General features: G+C 36.3%; 1 protein-coding gene across 2 annotated transcripts in view; it reads right to left on the minus strand.

Moving 5' to 3' along the window:
• Positions 1–21,219, minus strand: part of FER (tyrosine-protein kinase Fer) — a 45,936-nt gene that overhangs the window by 11,184 nt on the left and 13,533 nt on the right. For both annotated transcript variants that reach the window (XM_089694967.1, XM_089694966.1), the window contains exons 3-4: positions 12,103–12,199; positions 5,102–5,303 (exon numbers count right to left, since the gene is read on the minus strand). In XM_089694967.1, the coding sequence (XP_089551093.1) occupies positions 5,102–5,303; positions 12,103–12,199 (299 nt within the window). The remainder of the gene's footprint in view (positions 1–5,101; positions 5,304–12,102; positions 12,200–21,219) is intronic.

Raw genomic sequence — 21,219 nt, forward strand, 5'->3', positions numbered from 1 at the left:
TCAAGTGTCATATGTCAACGTTTCAATGTCAAGTGTCAACTTGTGTTTTTCATTTGTATCTTCGGCCAGGCTACTTGTCTTTTAGTGCAATTTTATTTTAGACGCTGGTTGGTAAATAGTAACTGTTTAGTATATTTAACTATTATTATTTATATATTTTTGTGGATAATATTAGTTTAATTTAGTAGTATACGTATAGTAACTACCTATTATTATTTATTCACTTGTATATTGTATATGTTTAAATGATATCACCTTCAAGCGATACATCAGAAAACAGCTATTTATCTTTTCATTCTATTGATGAGTCTGGCAGTGATAGTAGTTATCGTAGTACAACGTCACCCAGTTTAAGCGACACCATCAATGATGCGTTTCAAGGCGATAGTAAAACATTTAATTTGGTCCATATAAACGCTCAAAGCGTTCCAGCGCATTATGTTGACATGCTTGCATCGTTTCAGTCTACAAGCCTTCATGCAATATTAATTTCTGAATCGTGGTTGAAGCCTTGTTTACCTTCTTCCTCTTATTCCTTACCAGGCTTCCGGCTCATTCGTAATGACCGAATTGGTAGAAGTGGTGGTGGGGTAGCGATATATCTCCGATCACATATACCCTTTAAAATTATTAGTACATCACCCCAGCCCCCACCTACAGATGCAGCCGAGCACCTCATTATTGAAGTCGTCCTTTCCTTTACCAAAATTCTCCTAGCAGTCTTTTACAGCCCCTCTCTTCTAATAGATTATTTTCCTTCGTTTGACTCAATATGTGATAATTTAATACCAATCTATGACCACTGTATTTTAATGGGAGACTTTAATACATGTCTCTTAAAAAAAGACAGCCGGTCGCAAAAATTGGTTTCCATCGTTGAGTCACATAACTTACATCTTCTTCCTCTCAACGCCACGCATTGTGTCCCTAATTGCATCCCATCTCTCCTAGACCTAATTATAGTTTCTTCTCCCAATTTAGTTTCGAAATACGGCCAGTATCCAGCTGATGCCTTTTCACACCATGACCTCTTGCTTCTGTCATATAGAATACGGCCACCTAAACATAAACCTAGAGTATTATTAAGACGCAATTTCAACGGTATGGATGATTCAAAACTAAAGGAAGATGCTCGCTGTATTGATTGGTCTCCGATATTTCTGTCTCTTAGCATCGATGAAAAAGTTGAGTTCTTTAACTCCGCGTTAATAAAGCTTTATGACTTGCATGCACCGCTTAGATCAGTTAAAATAAAACAATTACCTGCGCCATGGTTGACTGAAGATCTCAAAATTTTGTTGAATAAAAAAGCTCGCGCCAAGGCGAGGCATAGAGCACTTAAATGTGATGCAAGTCGAGAAAAATACAATGCGATAAGAAATAGATGCAATACATGTTGTAGAGATGCACAGCGACGGTATATTCACTCTTCTGTTGAAAACAGTGATCCTACTGTCATTTGGAAATTCCTTAGAACGTTAGGTATTGGCAAACAACGAAATAATTCAATTCCATCTAATATAAACATAGAACAACTTAACTTACATTTTTCTAATTCTTCGCCTTCTTTCGATACTCAATTAAAACATAACACATTAGATTACATTTCCAAATTACCAGTTCCCAATATTCCTCCTTTTAGCTTCAAACAATTTACCGAGTGTGATGTCAAAAGGAACATATTGTCCATCTCGTCGAGTGCTGTTGGTGGCGACTGCATTGGACGTACTATGATCTTACCTATCCTAGACATTGTTACACCTGTTATTACCCATATTCTGAATTATTCCATATCCAATAGCTCATTTCCACAGGTGTGGAAAGATTCCCACCTCATACCGATCCCCAAAAGAAATAACCCATCCTCTTTTTCCGACTTTAGACCCATCTCCATCCTTCCATTCCTTTCTAAAGTTCTGGAAAAGTTGATACATCATCAATTGCAACTGTTTTTAAATTCACATAATCTCCATAATCCTTACCAATCCGGCTTCCGTCCAGGTCATAGTACGGCCACTGCATTAGCTAAAATAACCGATGATATTCGAATGGGCATGGACAATAAAAGGCTTACAGTACTGACCTTGTTAGACTTCAGTAATGCTTTCAACACTGTAGACCACGACATTCTCCTCAGCTTACTGTGTTCACTAAATATATCCGCACCGGTAATTGATTGGTTTCAGAGCTACCTGAATGGACGACGGCAGCGAATACACATCGATGACGTTTTGTCTTCTTGGTGTGAGGTCTCTGCCGGGGTTCCTCAAGGTGGTGTTCTGTCCCCGTTACTGTTCTCAATCTTTATTAATACCATATCAGATACCTTGCTGTCTCTCTACCACATGTATGCTGACGACCTTCAAATATACACACAGTTTACTCTTGACGAAATACACCAGGCTATTCAAGATACTAATACAGATCTGAATACTATAGTCCAATGGAGCTACCGCTATGGCTTGCAGGTTAATCCACTTAAGACCCAAGTTATTATTATTGGTAGTCCTTCGTTAATCGCAAGGGTTAACTGGGTTAATCTGCCACCCATTGTAGTTGATGGTGCCATAATTCCTTATAGTGAGTCTGTAAGAAATCTGGGTTTGATTTTTGATCAAACCTTATCGTGGAGACCTCATATCAAGGAAGTGAGCAAAAAAATGTACGCAGCAGCTGGATCCCTGAGACGATTAAGAAACTTTCTTCCTTTGCCTACTAAAATCCTTTTAGCTCAGTCCCTCCTTCTCCCTATATTAGACTATGCCGATGTAAGCTATGTAAACTTAACGATGGAACAGTTGAATGTGCTCGAACGCCTACAGAACTTCTGCATACGGTTTATATTTGGGCTCCGTAAATATGATCATGTTTCGGAGTTCCGAAAAAAGCTCAACTGGTTGCCGATTCGCTTGCGGCGGGATGCGCATGCTCTCCAACTACTGTATCGAATTTTATTTGACCCTAAAACGCCAAAATACCTTAAGGAAAGGTTTGAGTTTAGAGGTCAATGTAGTGAGGTTCGTTCATCCGAAATGTTGAGGATAATTATGCCTCAACATCGCACACATTTTTATGATGGATCTTTTACTGTACATGCTACTAAACTCTGGAATGCTCTGCCAGACTCTATCAAAAATGCTCAGTCACCAAATAGTTTTAAATGTATGGTTAAATCTCACTTTCTCAGTATTAGCCGTACATAAAATTTATTTATATTATATACGTATTATTAATTACTATGTATTATTTTAGTATGGTATTTTTCTTCGAATCTCTATTCCCTTTTACTTATTTAGTTTATGTCACAATATATATAATATGTATGTGTATCCTTTATCATAGTTATTATTGCACTACCCATTTATGTATTTTGGTATTTATTCCTCTATTGTACCAAAGGTTGTCTGGAAGAAATCGCTCTAAGCGATAAGACCGCCAATTGTACTTAGTGTAAGTTATATTTAAGTGTTTGTATTTCTTGTTTTGTTATCTTTAAGTGCAATAAAGTATTTATAAATAAATAAATAAATAAATAGAAACATAGTTGTGCCCGTCCGCAGCGCACGCTCGCAGTCCGTCGCTCAGCCAATAGCAGCACGTGTGTGTGTGCCGGCGCCGATATGGGGAAGCGCAGTGCGCACTTTTCATTGTCAAACTATTATCGACATTATCCTAATTAAAATAACGTTCAAAAAAGCAAGTCCGCAGCGCACTACATTTCGCGTGTGACGCTTCGATGCTCCCCAAAATAAATTGTTATTTGATTTTGAATTTTATTTTGATGAAAACAATGTCGAAAATAGTTTGTCAATTAAAAAAAAATTGGTTGTCTGTAAAGTCGGTTTACTGACGATAGTTGAACGTGACAACGATTGTGCTTCTTTGTCGCTCGTTCCGCGATCTCGCTTGCACTTCAATCCTTACATGGAACGCCTCAGAGCGAGGTAACGCCGCATGAGTCATGTTTTTTTGTGCGTGCAGCCGGCTCTATCGAATTATAAGACGTTGTCACGTCAAAATGCGCTGCGCTGCACTTCGGCATATCTGCGCCGGGCACAATGTGCACAGAACCCACCACGAGGTGACCGTGGCCTCCCCTTGCCGCCGCTGCTGGTCCAGCAGCGCGGGCAGTGCCGCCGTCCGCAGCACGTGTTAGTGTCGCTACAAGCACAATGTGCACAGAACCCACCACGAGGTGGCCGTGGCCTCCCCTTGCCGCCGCTGCTGGTCCAGCAGCGCGGGTAATGCCGCCGTCCGCAGCACGTGTTAGTGTCGCTACAAGCACAATGTGCACAGAACCCACCACGAGGTGGCCGTGGCCTCCCCTTGCCGCCGCTGCTGGTCCAGCAGCGCGGGCAGTGCCGCCGTCCGCAGCACGTGTTAGTGTCGCTACAAGCACAATGTGCACAGAACCCACCACGAGGTGGCCGTGGCCTCCCCTTGCCGCCGCTGCTGGTCCAGCAGCGCGGGTAATGCCGCCGTCCGCAGCACGTGTTAGTGTCGCTACAAGCACAATGTGCACAGAACCCACCACGAGGTGGCCGTGGCCTCCCCTTGCCGCCGCTGCTGGTCCAGCAGCGCGGGCAGTGCCGCCGTCCGCAGCACGTGTTAGTGTCGCTACAAGCACAATGTGCACAGAACCCACCACGAGGTGGCCGTGGCCTCCCCTTGCCGCCGCTGCTGGTCCAGCAGCGCGGGTAATGCCGCCGTCCGCAGCACGTGTTAGTGTCGCTACAAGCACAATGTGCACAGAACCCACCACGAGGTGGCCGTGGCCTCCCCTTGCCGCCGCTGCTGGTCCAGCAGCGCGGGCAGTGCCGCCGTCCGCAGCACGTGTTAGTGTCGCTACAAGCACAATGTGCACAGAACCCACCACGAGGTGGCCGTGGCCTCCCCTTGCCGCCGCTGCTGGTCCAGCAGCGCGGGTAATGCCGCCGTCCGCAGCACGTGTTAGTGTCGCTACAAGCACAATGTGCACAGAACCCACCACGAGGTGGCCGTGGCCTCCCCTTGCCGCCGCTGCTGGTCCAGCAGCGCGGGCAGTGCCGCCGTCCGCAGCACGTGTTAGTGTCGCTACAAGCACAATGTGCACAGAACCCACCACGAGGTGGCCGTGGCCTCCCCTTGCCGCCGCTGCTGGTCCAGCAGCGCAGGTAATGCCGCCGTCCGCAGCGCGCGCTCGCACTCGGTCGCCTCGGCCAACAGCAGCACGTACTCATTGTGCGCGCGGTGCAAGCGGCGACACGCTTTGCCGTACTTGTCGCGTGTCTCGTCTAGTTTGCGGCCTCCTCTACTCGTGGGACCTGGAAAATAGAAAAATATATTCATGAAAAATGCGACCAATCGAATCGTTCAGACGTACTATGTTTTAGTTGTAAGTACTAAAAGACAAAGAATGTTTCATGAGGAAAAAATAATACTCATTATTTTTAGCGTTTTTGTGATTATTTCCTAATCGACATGAAATATAAAATAATTGTAAAACTGAAGTTTGAATTGCGACTTAAACATACAAATCAAAAGAAACATTTGCACACAGTCTGGTGCATCATTATTTCAGAATGCATTTATCCTCATGGGTCGTGATAGAAAGCGGTTACCGCTCATGCAACGTTTAAATCAATATTCTATAATTTCGGTGGAACAAAATATATTTACGCAAATGCACCGTACTCGACAAACAAGTGAGCTGATAAGTAGGTATGTCTGTTTGTGCAATTGTGCCTGGCGCCAGAGGTGGCTGTTATCACGAGGTAATGTAATGAGCGGCTTGCTAAATCTTACTAAGCAATGAGGGGAGTTTGTTAATTTAATTGTATAATAATTAAAATATCTCTTGTATCGTGTGAATTTTCTAGAATTTAAAGGTAAAAACGGTATTTTCGTAGACTTTTGGGGAACGGTACAACTTAATTTGCAATAGATGTACGTTTAGTTGACGCAACCTAAATAATTAATACTAGGTACCAATGTGTGGTACCAATACTAAATACCAATTAATTTCTCCTTCGCAAGCTCAAATAAGCTTCATGGCATAAAATCGATTATTCATTTGTTTACATAGACGCAAATATTTAGTTAGAAATGGGTAGTTCAATAGGTTGAGTAATTCTGGCGTGGGCTAGGTATGTTTATAATAAAACCTGCGTGGTGGAAATTACTGTCTGAAAGTTCAATGGAAGGAATCGCAATGGAATATTTTATCTTATGAGTTTATCATAAATAGGGCCATTTTGTTTGTTGTCAATTTAACATCTTGTAGAACATAAAAGGTGGTCTTGGATTGGATCAAGAAGCTTATATCTAATACACTGGAGATTTCAGTATGAATATTAACTTGTAACAAGAAAATATGTAATAACTAACTAGTAATAACTAACTAGTGACTAACTACCTAGGTGTGAAAGGGATAAAAAAACAAGGCGTCATTCAACGTCATATTTTCTTGTTACAAGTTAATGTTCATACTGAAATCGGGAAGGTAGATCGAAATTCGACCTGCTAACATCGTTTCAAAACACTCAAGCCTAAAATATTATTTTTAATTAATTTATTTCAATTAGAGTATTTTCAAATAGTGAATATAATCAAACTAAACCCCTGTGCATACAAAGTGCGTAAAGATTTGTCATAATCACGATGATCTGTGCTGCCTGTTCGATGTCCGTTACGGAGGGCCAACTTATATGTGTTCGTTGCGAGGGTTCGTATCATCATATGTGCATAAATATGCCTACATCGTATTATAATAAAAATTTAAGGGAATTAAAACGCTCGTGGATTTGTCCGCCGTGCAAAACTAATGCTACTCGTCGTAAAGGCGATGATACCCCAACACGAAAACAATTTGAAATTGAAAGTTCATCAATCAATCTTAACATGTCGTGTGATGAAATCAGCACCCCTGCTCAAGCAAGTACAATCACTTTCGACCGTTTTGAACAGCTACTTGACTCCAGAATAACTGCTATGTACACCAAATTTACTCAAGATTTTCTCGGTGAGTTTAACTCGGCATTGGCCAAGTTTAAGCTTGAGTTTACAGAAACGACCGATTATTTACAATCGCAAATCACAGATATTAAAAGTGAGATAAATATTAACGCTGAGAAAATCCGTATATTAGAACGCGAAAACTCTCAACTACGTTCCGACCTTAACAAAAATAATAAACAATTATCTAACTTACAAAGTATTCCGGATTTGCAAGCTACTGTCACAGCCTTAAAAACTGAGTTGAATGATCGTCAACAAGCCAATCTTCTTAACCATATAGAAATATCCGGCATTCCAGAACACAACAACGAGTCACTGGGACACATTATAATCACCACTGCCTCTAAACTTGGGATTAGCCTGGATGAGCGCGACATAATTAGCACGCACCGTATCGGAATGAAGCGCGCGCCGGTAACTGAGGTCACTTGCATAGGTAATAATCTACTTAATGAACGCTCCCCCCGCCCTCGTCTCATTGCCGTGCAGCTCGCGCGCCGTTCCATCCGGGATGAAATTTTGAAGCAAGCCCGCGTCAAACGGGGTCTTACTACGTCTGATATGGGCCTACCACCACATAACCCTATGCGTGTATTTATTTATTAATGAGCGTCTTACCAAAGAAAACAGGCAGTTATATGGTAAAGTACGAGCGCTAGCTGCCACCTTTCGCTGGCGTTTCGTGTGGACGAAAAATGGGCGTGTTATGGCTAGAAAAAGCGAAAATGATAACATCTGTACATTTCGAACTGAAGACGATATATCACGCTTATTTCACAATCCCGTATCAAGTAATATTTCTACTCTCTAATACCGATATTCTTATGTTTTTTCTTGTATTACATTTAATTTTCATCCTATCTTATTTAAAATTAAAATACTGCATTGTAAAACTTAAAACGCCTGCTTTAATATTCAACGTGTCAACGTTTCCATTCTGTAATAAATGTGAAGTGATTATTATTTGTATATTTCATAAATATAATTTTTATTCACTAGATATAATACGATTCAATGATTCAACGATCTGCATTTTCAATGACATTATAACATATATAAATGTATGGAATTGTCTTTTAACTTCCACTAAATCCGCTTGTTTACTGATTATGATTATTTATTATTTTGTGTTGCATGTTGTGTGTATGTGTTATGGCTGTTGTTATGTCAATTGTAATGTGGTGAATAATTACAATACTTCTTTGACCTGTGTCTATAAATTTTATCTAATTGTGAGGAAAATGACACACAACGATTTAGCAGTTCTTCTTGATTATGATACTAAAAAACAATATTTAAGCTTGATATATTTATCTATTATTTTACTTTTTACCTGCTTCTACTATTTCATATTTATTTACTTCTCACCTCAAATTCTTTTTTTGTTCTTACTGTCACACATTATAAATACATATAAAAATCTTACTACTATATATATAATGCCACTATACATGTGTTTATTTGTTACACTCACATATATATGCCTACAAATATTTATAAATTTTATTGTTATCAATGATTAGCTGTAAGAATAACTTCTCTGTTGGTTTATTCAATGCAGGTTCCTTAGGAACTAAGCATGACGAGTTACTTAGTGCCATTCAACGTCATTCACCGGACCTACTTGCTATCAATGAGACCTGGCTCCAGGAAGGCCAGGAAGCTCGTGCCCCTTGTGTGCCCGGATACACGTTTCGTCACCGACCGAGGCCTTCAGCCATTCGCGCCAGAGGCGGTGGAGTTGGTTTTTACATTAAACGTGGTATAACAGCTCGTACCTGCGTAAACCCACCTGCCAGTTTAGTTGAACAATACTGGGTAAAGGTTACTGTAAATTCTAAGACAGTTATCATTGGCACAGCTTATAGACCCCCCTGGCTTAATGTTGATATTTTTCTTGATGCCCTCACTGAATCCATCTCATCCTTTGGTGCCTATGACAACCTCATTTTGCTTGGAGATTTTAACATCAATTTACTGTGCCCTGATGATAGAAATACACTTCGTTTCCAGAATTTCCTGAATTCGTTAAAACTGCAAAATCAGGTTAGTGAATCCACCCATTTTACTTCCCATAGTGAGTCTCTTATTGATGTCGTCTGTAGTGATACAGCTACTGTTAGTGTAATGGTTGACTACATACCTGATCTCGGGGCCCATGCATTCATCGTCTCTGAATTTAAATTTAAAAAAAATAAACCTCCTATAAAGAAATTCACCTTCCGACCATTAAAAGACATTAATGTAAATGACTTTAATGAGTCGCTCAATGATATGGACTGGAATGAAATAGTGAGACTGACGGATGTGGAGGCTATGGTTAATTTGTTGAATCAATATATAATAGCTTTGTTTGATACCTATGCGCCCCTTAAATCGGTCACGTTAAGAGATAGGTTTTCTCCCTGGTTTACCTCTAATCTTCGATATTTGATGCGGTTACGCGACAATGCCCACACTCGGTACCGTAAAACTAAGGACAAAAATAGATTTGAGGATTATAAATCGTTGAAAAAGCTAGCAAATGTAACATTATTCTCAGAAAAAAAGGCTTATTTTGACAAAGACATTAATTCCAACCTTAATAATAGTAAAGTTTTGTGGAAAAATTTAAAAAGATCGGTACTTCCGAATTTCAAATCCGGTTCGTGTCTCCCTGATCATCTATGTGATGCTAATGGTATTAATGAGCATTTCTTAAATGTTCCGGGATCTAACCACGTGGAGGAGAACGATCTTAGGTTCTTTACGAGTAATCGTTTCGGTCTAAATAGGTTTAGTTTTGTTCCTGTCAGTGATTATTACATTGGTAAAGTCATTTTGGACATTAAATCTAACGCTCAGGGAATAGATGGGATATCTAGAGATATGTTAATCCTTACGCTCCCGCATTCACTTAGTGCCATTACAGCTATAATAAATAGATCCCTTGCTTCGTCAGTTTTCCCCTCTCAGTGGAAAACAGCTTTGATACGCCCTATCCCCAAAACAAATAATCCTTCAACAGTAAAAGATCTTCGTCCTATCAGTATCCTCCCTTTCATTTCCAAAATTCTCGAAAAGGTTGTCCACGCTCAAGTGAGTAAGTACTGTGAATCTTCTAACATCTTTCCTACCTATCAATCTGGCTTTCGAAAGCGACGTAGTACCAGCACTGCCCTTCTTGACGTCGTGGACAATCTTCTAACTGCCCGTGATGCTGGTCATGCTTCAATTATCGCCCTGCTTGATTTTTCCCGAGCATTCGACTCCATTAACTTTTCTCTTCTTCTTTCTAAATTAATTTACTATGGTTTTGACGAGAACTCTGTGTCCTGGTTCAATTCTTATATTTATGACCGCTACCAACAAGTAGTTCTTACTAAATCTGATGGGTCTAATGTTTTTTCAGCCTTATATCCTGTCACAAGAGGAGTTCCGCAGGGATCCATTTTGGGGCCTTTGTTATTCATTTTGTACTCAGCGGACATAACAAATTGTTTAAAAAAGTGTAATTACCATCTATATGCAGATGACTTGCAATTATATCTCCCTATCAACCGTTTTTGTGTTCAAGACTGCATTCAGAGTATTAATGACGACCTTCAACGAATCTCGGAATGGTCAATGCGGAATTCTTTGTGCCTTAATCCATCCAAGTCAAAATTTTTAATAACTGGTACTAAAAAGCAGATTTCTTACGTTTCTAAGTACAGTCCTTCCCTTACAATTGATTCGTCTCCACTTGAGCAAGTCACTGTTGCACGTAACTTAGGAGTTGTTTTCGATGGTGGCCTTAATTTCGAGAAGCATGTTACGGAAATAGTGAGCAATTGCTTTTTCCGCCTCAAGACAATTTATAGAATTCGAGAGTTCCTCAGTGTCGATCTGCGTATTCGACTTTGTGAGGCAATCATTTTATCCAAACTGAACTATTGTGTGGCCGTATACGGTCCTTGCCTCTTGGAACGTTCTCAGCGACTTATCCAAAGGTTACAGAATGCCTGTACTCGTTTCTGCTTAAACATACCACATCGCAGCCACGTTACTCCTTTCATCAATTCTCTCAACCACCTGAGAATTAAGAACCGGCAAAATCTTTTTCTGGCCTGTATGATGTTTGACATAGTAAAGAATAAAGCGCCCGAGTATCTGTATTCTAAACTGTTGTGGCGAAGTCAAACAAGCAGAAATGAGGTCAGGGGTGTAACCAAGGAATTGTCAGTCCCGGCACACAAAACTGCAGCATTTCGTGGGAGCTTCAGATACTCTGCTACCAAATGCTGGAACAATATACCACCTCCCATAAAATGTCTGCAGTCTAAATTTAGCTTCCGACGTGCCTTCAAAAAATATCTCTTATCACTTCAGAGTTCCCTTCCCTCTTAAGCAGCATTTGTACCTATTATTGCTTCCCCCTTTATTATGATTTATTTCTCACGTAGCTTTCATTTATTTATGTTACCTGTTGTTCTTACTAATGTTTATTTACTATCTATCCTGTTCTTATTCATATAATTTCATATTTATATATATTATGTATGCACTTACTTTCTTCTTTTTTACATCATGACTCTTTATATAATAAAAATCATATCTACACGTATATTACATAATATTAGTTTTAATTAGTTTACTTTGTTTATTTTTATTGTTTCCTCTTATTACCATCTGCCTTCTGGGTCCTGGCAGAATCAACAGCGTCATGAGTCAAATGACTCATGACATATGCTGAGCCAGGACCATTTTACAGCCATAGCACATAATTACAACTATTTATTGTTTTATTTTTATTTTTTCTTTTGTTTAAGTTAATTAATTGCATCCTAGTTTATCTTTCTTTTTTTTATTTTTTTTATTTCTTATTTTTTATTTTGTTTATTTGTAATGTTCTGTGTTTTGTCTGTTGTTGTGTGTGTTATTGTGTGTTATGTTTGTAAATAAATGTGTGTCTATGTCTATGTCTATGTCTATGTCAAATCTCCAGTGTATTAGATACATATAAGCTTCTTGGATTGGATATATACATTAGTTGTTTAAGGTAGTTTAGTAGAAATAGTGGGAATGTGAAATGGGAAAGTATATACGTATAAGAATCATTGTTCGTTATACCAAATTGATACTCACATTTAAGATAATTTTCTTCAAACTTGGCTCTCATCTGCTTGTAAGACTCGAGACACTTTTGGTATTCACTTTGTTTTCTCTGCACTTCTTCACTCAACTGTAAACAAAAAAAGAAATTGTAATATGTACAACCAAAATCAGCTTTCCTGTATGTATGTATTCCTGTATCACAGCTTTGTCAAAAATAAGACTATTCCTTAGATAAAAATATTTAAATTTTAATGCACAAATGGTGACAAATATGTATGTCCTTTAGTGTGCCTATGCAACTTTTTACATCAAACCAAAAAATTACATAACTTGCAACTGCAAATGTCGAAATGTTTATCATAAGTAGTTCAATAAAAATTGAAATCCAATGTTGGCAAAATGATGCAATATTGTAGAACTATAAATCAAATCGTCGAATTTGAGTAAAGCATATCACATAAACCATTTCCGAGGCAAATGTTTACATTTCGAGGCTTGTTTCACAAACTAGACAACATTTACATCCGTTGCTGCGGTTCGTGGAATGTCTGCCTATCATATTCTAAGGTCTACAAACAATTTGTATACAATACCTCTGTTTATATTATAATTTATAATATGGCCTGCAGGGTCGAAATTCTAAGCGTGAATCCAATAGAACGTAGGTTGAATGTTATTTTGATTAAATACACTTAATATAAGGGATATAGGAAAATAAGATGTATCATGTGAGGTCTCAAAAGAAATTTAGTTCCTGCTGTCTTTTAGAGAGTAAAATTAAAAATAATCAATTAGCTTACTTATTCTTGTAATGTATATGTCGCAGGCAAATTGTAATATTTCGCCGTTTACAAACGGTCTGCATTTTGTAATATGCCGAAAATTCGTAATCAGAAATTTTTAGTTTGGATAATGGGGTGGGTTAGGTTAGGTTCTTGTTTTTAAAACTACACAGAAATAGGTAGTTTGTATACGGCGACAATTGGCCGGCGACATATCACATAGGTATATAAAACATGTGAATATAAGGTAAGTAAGTAATTATAAAATAATCGTAGTTTCAATTAGGTATATGTATAAAAATCCTTTAATAATGATGTTCTTTATGTATAGGTATCTACTTTACAATTTACTTCAAGTGCTGCGTTATAAAAACAATGATTGCTCCCGGACAACAAACTTGAAAACTTGATTTTGATGTGACAGTAATTTACTCGCAATCTACGTGTCCAAATTCAATTGATTCAATTCAATTCAATTTCCTGTAATGATAGTCAGTTCTATGTGTGTGTGTAAATGTGTAAATAAATTATCTCTATCACTTTAGTGCTCGTACAAAAACATTTTAAACAGCTTGTTTGTTGAGTCAGTGATTCATAATCTATAAAAGGCTATTAGGTTCATGTTTTTACTGAATTGAAAGCCCACCTGTCGTAATCATGTTATTATTGAAACACATAAAACTATAATGAAGCATTATATAAAAGCGCAAACGTATAGGTATATGTATTTTAAGATTTAACGAGCTAGCAATAAGGTCATTGGAAAAAATTACAAATACAAGTGGAAAATGAAATGCTTATTGAGTATGTATTATTACGTTTAAACAAATATATTGTATTTCTATCTCAAGTAAATACCTGGGGCTGCATTCTTACTGTATGAAAATATGTCACGTCGAATCTCGTCATACAAATTAGTATCATCCAACGTGAGCAACTCAGTAGCTACATTGAAATATGAAAATATGACTAGATACTCATAGAGCTTTAGATCAAACATACTATTTATTATATCACATTATAATTGTGAGCATATAACAACCTATGGTAACAACCTTCGTCGTAGTGAACGGAAACGGTTGGAATACATTCACGAGCAGCAAACCGCATCAATATTCATTTGTATTTATTCATTCAATAGCTTTTAACAAATCACTTATTGAATATATTATAAAGTATTCATTCGCCATTCATTTAAGTCACCTAGGAAATATATAAGTATCTATTTTGATTAAGTAAGTAATTTAAAAATAATTATTATACATCAAAATGTTTAGTTTTTCCATGAGTTATCATAATAATTAATCTGATTAATTCATAAATGTAGATTAAAAATCCATAAAATATACATTACGAAATAAATAAGAAATCCCCAGTATACCTACTGAATAAATGGTTTTGCTAAGATATAATGTAATTCGCAACATTAATAAATTAACTGAAATATTTTTTAGTTTTATTGCTAGTATTTAACATTTTAAGTAGGTAATATTAAAATTGAACATAATGTAATGCATAATGATATGAACAAGTGAACACCTACGTATTCCATTTTATTCCCTCAGTCCCGGAATCACAGACACAATAGAAAATCTATTGTGTCGCGGCCCGATCGGGCCGCTCGGTGGTCAATGGGTTATTGTGATTTTATGCAGTGAATTGTACAGATACTAGGTAGATTTTTATTTTAAAGCTTTGATTTGATTGTCATTTTAAAATATCAATAAAATCGGACTAGATACGTGTGTAGTAACAAGTATAGATTTTACTATAGATTATATAGATTTACCATTGTCAATTACAATGCTCGACACGCGTGTCTAAGCGTACGCGACTGTCATGTCAATATCTATACCGTTTAATGATCACATTGACACCGCTGAAGAAAGTGGTAGAAAATATAACGTCAATGGTTGATTAGCATTTAATCACGTATGAGTCGGCAATATTTATATTTCACGTTCGAAATTATATCTCCTTCTAATGTGTGAGAATTGAGTGAAAGACCCATAAATCATACATAAATCTCAAAAGCTCATTTTTATTTTTATGTCCACTTATTCTTCTTTCTTTCATCTTTAATCAAGCCAATAAAGTAACATGAAGCTTTATAAAGTAAAATATTAGATAAAATTTGATTATAGATTCGTTATTCGCGTTATCACGAATTTTGATGACGGAACTTTCTCCGTTCATTTCTAGTCCTATGTGTCTAAATTCTAACAAGTGCATCGATATGAATTATAAACAGTTTAATAATTATAAAATTGATTTATGTATTAAGAGAAAGACTTAGAATTTATTTCTAAGTCTTTTTACATTATACATTTATGTTAATCTTAAATCAATATTATATTTCGAAACTTACATTTACGGCGAACTCAATAAAATGAAGGTGTAAAAGTAAATTTTTCACGGAATTCAATTGAACGAGCCGCCGGGGGTTATAAAATTTTATAGGTATGTAAAGAACAAAGTGTATAAACGTAAAGTCTCATATTTTCGTCTCCCAGACCTGTGGTTGACCGCTAACGATCCGTTCTTGGGCGACGAAATGCTTCGCTCCTTGATTCTAATTGGCTTTTTGGCGTTGGCAGAACGTGGGAACGCTTTGCTAGGGTTTTTCTTTTTCAGTTGCCGGAGGTTGGAGAGAGATTTCTTCCTACTAGGTATATATTGATTGCAAATATACGTAGGTTTGAATCACAGGTTTGAATGGTTTGACTTTCAGGTAAGAAAAATTGTGAAATTGTGGTTAATTTCAATTCAGTGTCTTAAATCCATTATCCACTTGTAGAACTGTTTCTAACCTTTATTTATTCGAAACAAGAACCGACTACCTACTGTCAAGTGTTTTGCAATGCATTCTTCGCGATGATTTTTCTCGTCAAATCTAAATTTATTTTTATTTTTTCAGGAAGTGTTATTAAGTGTGAATATTTCTAAGCTCTTTTGCTGCAGGTAATTACGACATATCTAATCGTAAAGCTAAATACCTAAATTAAAATTTATGCAAACTATTACGTTTCTAGAGAAAGTAGAATACGACCAATGCTCAAAGATATTGCGTCATATTTGGTCTAGATTTCGCTAGTCCATAGCGACTGTTGTCGATAGAAAATCAATTTAAACTTAGGTGTTATATTTCGCTAATATCTATTCTTTACGTAACACTTTGAATAGAAAAATAAAAGTAGTAGTATACAGTATACACAATACCGATTTTTGTAATGAGGGATGAATGTGCCCTTAAAAATGAGTCCACATTTATACTTACTTCCAATAAATTTACTACAAATTCATGTTTAAGTGCGTATAGCGATAAAGGAAAGCTGTTGATTCAGCTTGTACAATAGTTCGGATACCACTTACAGAGTAGAGTCTCTTGAGTGAAAGTAGACATATTGTCTGTCAACGGTTACAGGTGTCTCCGTAGCAAATGAAGCAACAAATTGCAATTTTTTGGCACGTTTAACGGCCATTATTTGACCTGCTTTCTTGTCACTTTTAGCTATCTATTGTGTAGTTTAAAACTCTATTAATACCGAAGATGAGTAGGAAGAAATGTATGCAATATTAATTTTCTCATGCATTGTTGAAGTAATGACTTGGTGACTTTTTCTACGTGTTCTATTGGAAATTTTAATAGTAGAAGCGAAAGCTTTTTTAATAAAACTTTGTGAACATATTCCTTTTCTTTTGTTCATTAATTTAATTAAAGTATTGATAATTTGATAATCAGGATTCTGACGGCAGCAGACGTCTGAATTTTATGCTTATATAGTTACCACTTACCACGGTCCTAAATCCTAATTATTTCCTCGCTGAAGTTAAAACTTATATCTAATTTAAAAATGAAAATGTGAATGTAATGTTATAATTACTAAAAACATACACTACAATGTTTTTAAGTGTTCATATCACGTACGAATGAATCGTTATCATCGCTGCACGACAAACAATTACGTATTCCTTCATAAATATCAATTATTTAAAAACAAATACGTACAAAATGAATTCGACTCGGTCATAATATAATATTTGGCGGCATGATGTCATTACAATATTATCGATGACGCGTCCAACAACGATCATGCAATCAAAAATATCGGCATGCGACTATGTGGGTCAGTGTTGACAGAACGAGGCTGTGTAGTGTGTACCTTTGAGAAGTGGGTGAGAATTCTTTGTTTATAGATTCACTGAGATAGCACACGGCATTGTTAATTATAGATACTACCTTCACTCGATAGACGCTTGTCGTCGCATTGTGCAACGTTTGATCGTGTACTCTAAACTTTAAAGTTCAATCGCTATTGATTCGTACTCCTCGGAAAAATATTTTTCATTTAAATTCACTGAAATTCCGTTAACCGACTGTTAAAATGTTAAACCTACGCGTAGAGCTTTTCCTGAAAATACCATTCCATCCATTTTCTAATATGATACTATATTTAGTCTGAATATCAGACGTAACAAACAACAATACGAAGTATGAGCGAGATCTAAAAATAACTATTATGTATATTGATATAAGGTTAATGTATTTATAGAAGCACAATGTTATTGTGATTAATTGTTGTTTTATACAATAACAAGCTTAATTATCAGTATCTCAAATCGTAAATACACCACCTGATGTGAAATTTTAAGTTTCATTAAAAGAACATATTAGATTTTTGTATGTTTGTTTATTTCTAAAAACGACTGAACCTATAATAACACTCATCACAATAACTAAAATATCGATTAGGAAATGACTATTCAATAACATATCGATTGCCTTTATGACTGTACCAATGACTGCTAAAAGCTCACCATTGTCTATCGGCTAACTGCGGTTAATATTCTACAGTTTCCTCCAATTCAAATGCTATTATATAAATGTAAAGAGCGTTACATCCGTAGGGGAAACATTATGGAAAGCTTTCTAATAAAACACTGCATGTTAAGGATGATTATTTTAATGATAAGTAAAGCTATATCAATTATAAATTTATAATAATAAGTTAAGATATCAATTCTTTAAATGTTTAGTTCTAAATTGTTCTGATTTCGATTATTTCCGCACATTATAATAAAACAAAACGAAATGAATCAAGAAACTAGTCTTGAATTTATATATATTTACTTAAGTTGAAGCAAAAATTAATTGCACTACCGCAAACCTGGAGAAACGAACAAGAAAATCTTCATCAAACAAAAAGAACTTAATTGTAACTACATATAATATGAACGTAATAAAACTGGTATTTTTATACATATGTATTGTACTGTTAATTTATTAAAAATGCGAGAAACACAAACTAGGAACAAGGAAGCCCCGCTTACGCAATACAGGTAAGGCCTGTTACAAGAAAACAATTTCTACCAACAATAATTACGTACATTCATTTGCATCAAAATTCATGTGACGTTCATAAGTGTACAAGGAAAATATGGAGAGTGCGTCATAAAGAATGCCGATAATAAGGTACAAAACATGTCCCACTAGTAACATTTTAATTGAACTGCGCATGAGTCACCAGGGGAGGTAATTTGGTATTGAACTTGCATGGTACAGGGATATGCGGGTGACGTAACCCATCAAACATTCTGGACTCGATTATGCATCGAAATGTAATAAGAAATTCCAAAATATAAAAAACAGGAATTTCATTGTAATCACATGGTACTTAGTACTTAACAGTTATAAAATGAATAATGATCATAATGATTCTGAAATTTGATAAACATGTCAGAGATCGGATAGAGCATTCAATATTAAGAAACAAAAGAAGTAAATCACAACGTGGACTTTAACAGGCAAATAATTCGAACAGGATAAAATCCTAAATATGGAATAATAAAAGAGCACAAAGCAGTAAACATCAGAGTATTCACGTACTCAATCTGTAAATAGCTCAAACTGTAGATACTACAGCTACAGGTACTAAGGTACGTCCTAAAGCCACAAGCTTGAATGAACAAGAAAGCAGAGGTGTGGCCGACCACCTTGCTTTCACCACACGCGCCGTAACGTTGACAACTGTATAATTTACTGTTAAAAGATTAACTTAACGAGATAAAGATTATGTAGTTGCATGTAACGACGCTTCAAATGTAGCTCACATGTTTTATGACGTTGAACGAACTCATTTCAAATGAGACGCCGATTTCGAGAAATTACACTAAAATTTTATGACGACGTTGATCAAAATCTGAGTCTATATAGAATCTTAACCTCTTTTTTCATCATTTTAATCATCTCATAGTGAAAGTGAAAACAAAAATATGAATCAAGGGTGAGTGGTGACCAGCCAATCCAAGAAGAATGCAAAATCAAATAGGTTTCCCTGCTAATTGGCCTCATAATAGTCATAATACGCACCTTATTATTCTTATCTCTTAAACCAAAACATCATTATTATCCAATTGAACACTTTAACGAGATATTTGAAAATATAGAGCAAAGGATTAAGGATCATAGATAATAAGCCGACTTATTATCTACTGTAAGTGTATCAACATAATAAATGGTTACTTTTAATTGAAAGGCTCTATGTACAAGGACCGGTTCTTGCCTAACTGTTCCATATGTCCCTTCTATTTTGATGGATGTGAACTAGAACAGATTTTATCTCGACTATTACATATAAAATGTACTTCGATATGCTTTTAACATTTTCAATAGTTTATAATCCTTGGGTTCTTACAATAATACCTCTGTATATAACTATAAATTTATGCCTGAAAGCTAAAATCGTCCAAAGACCTACACAACTATTACTTTAATTAAAAAATTTCAAACAATATTAAAACACCTTTAAATTTTAAAACATAAAAAGCAAAACTGTGTAGAGACGCGCCCAACTTTCCGAGAAAAACAACTACAAGTCACTGATTTACCGCTTTGACAGTATTTCATTGAACTGCACCTCACCAACAGCAATTAAGTCTAAAACGTCCAAGGCGATATATTGTTTTACGTCGATTCCACGAATGTTGGTCAATAAACATAAAAAATAAGTTATCTCTAAACGCCGGGCGACAAAGACCGCCAGCGGCGATCCCACGGCTCCGAGGTGTACCAATTACAAGCACCACGCCTACAGGAATTATACATATAACTTAATATAGTACAGAGGTAAAATAAAAAATTGTTTAAATAATTCCTGGCCAGGGCAGAACAAAAATAAAACAGATAAATCAATAAGTCAAGACTGTTATTTGAGAGCGGAGGAAAGCAACTAAAAGAGCAATAACTCTTTAAATGGCTTTATTGTTTCGTCAGAATTCAGTTATTTGCTGCATTTTATGAACTGTAACAGTATTTCATAAAAAATATTTATTTTTACTTTGTAGACTGATATCACTTTAAATTTTATCTTCTTTTTCATACCGATGTTTATGTTTAACACCTTCATAAACTTAAATATGTACATATTATGTTTTCTCTATACATATTTTAGCAAGACATACCTACCTAGCATGATAATTCATGCATTTTTTCATATTTAATCAATATTAATATTATTTTATGTTTAGTCTACACTTTTTAACGATGTTATGGACTTTAGTCAAGTCATTGCCAAACAAGTCAACATGTCAACTTTCAAGCGTGACTCAACACAGTTTAAAGCATAATCGTATTTCAACATATACAGCATATTAAAAGCTGAAACAGCTTCTTTTATACTGATTGACATGGAATGGAACACAAAACAGAAGTTACATAAAATTTTATTTAAAACTAATAAATATATGCGTAGGTATAACGTAATATGTAGGCTCTTAGGCTATAAACATAACAAAGTTGTTGTGAACTTTTGAGGAAAGGAAAAACCCCAAAACATTTGTCTTTTGCATATACTTATGTCAAAAACAAAAAAACTACTGGACTTACTTTAGGTACATGATCAAGATGTCGCCACGTAACTAAACCAACCGCATCTAACGGTTAACCATTAATCTATGAATGAGTAACTCATTTAAATATTATTTATAACAATGTAAAACTATCGATACTATTCCTAAGTGTTATAAACACCAAGAAAAGTTCGAAGAATGCATACAGGCATGATTGCGGTCGCGAATAACCAACGAATAACTGTTTAGTATGTATGGCGCAGGACGAAACTGATTTTACATTACATTGTCTCTCAGGTAAGATAACATAGCTAGGACGTTGACACAGCATGGCGACATCGACACGTTTTGTAAACAGCGATTTTACTTTTAACGTCACTCGGCAGTGGGTACACAAGGGGCTTTGAATGGCATTTCTTTGGAAAGCATTTTAGGTTATGTGTTTAGTTAATTGATGCATGATTCATAATTTTAGGTAACATTATGCCATCATTAACCTAATGATGCATTGTATACT

The sequence above is a fragment of the Colias philodice genome, chromosome 5 (genome assembly GCF_061535455.1).
Source record: "Colias philodice isolate Cphi_HAF_F1 chromosome 5, ilColPhil1 Martin Lab GWU primary, whole genome shotgun sequence".
Classification (NCBI taxonomy): Eukaryota; Metazoa; Arthropoda; class Insecta; order Lepidoptera; family Pieridae; genus Colias; species Colias philodice.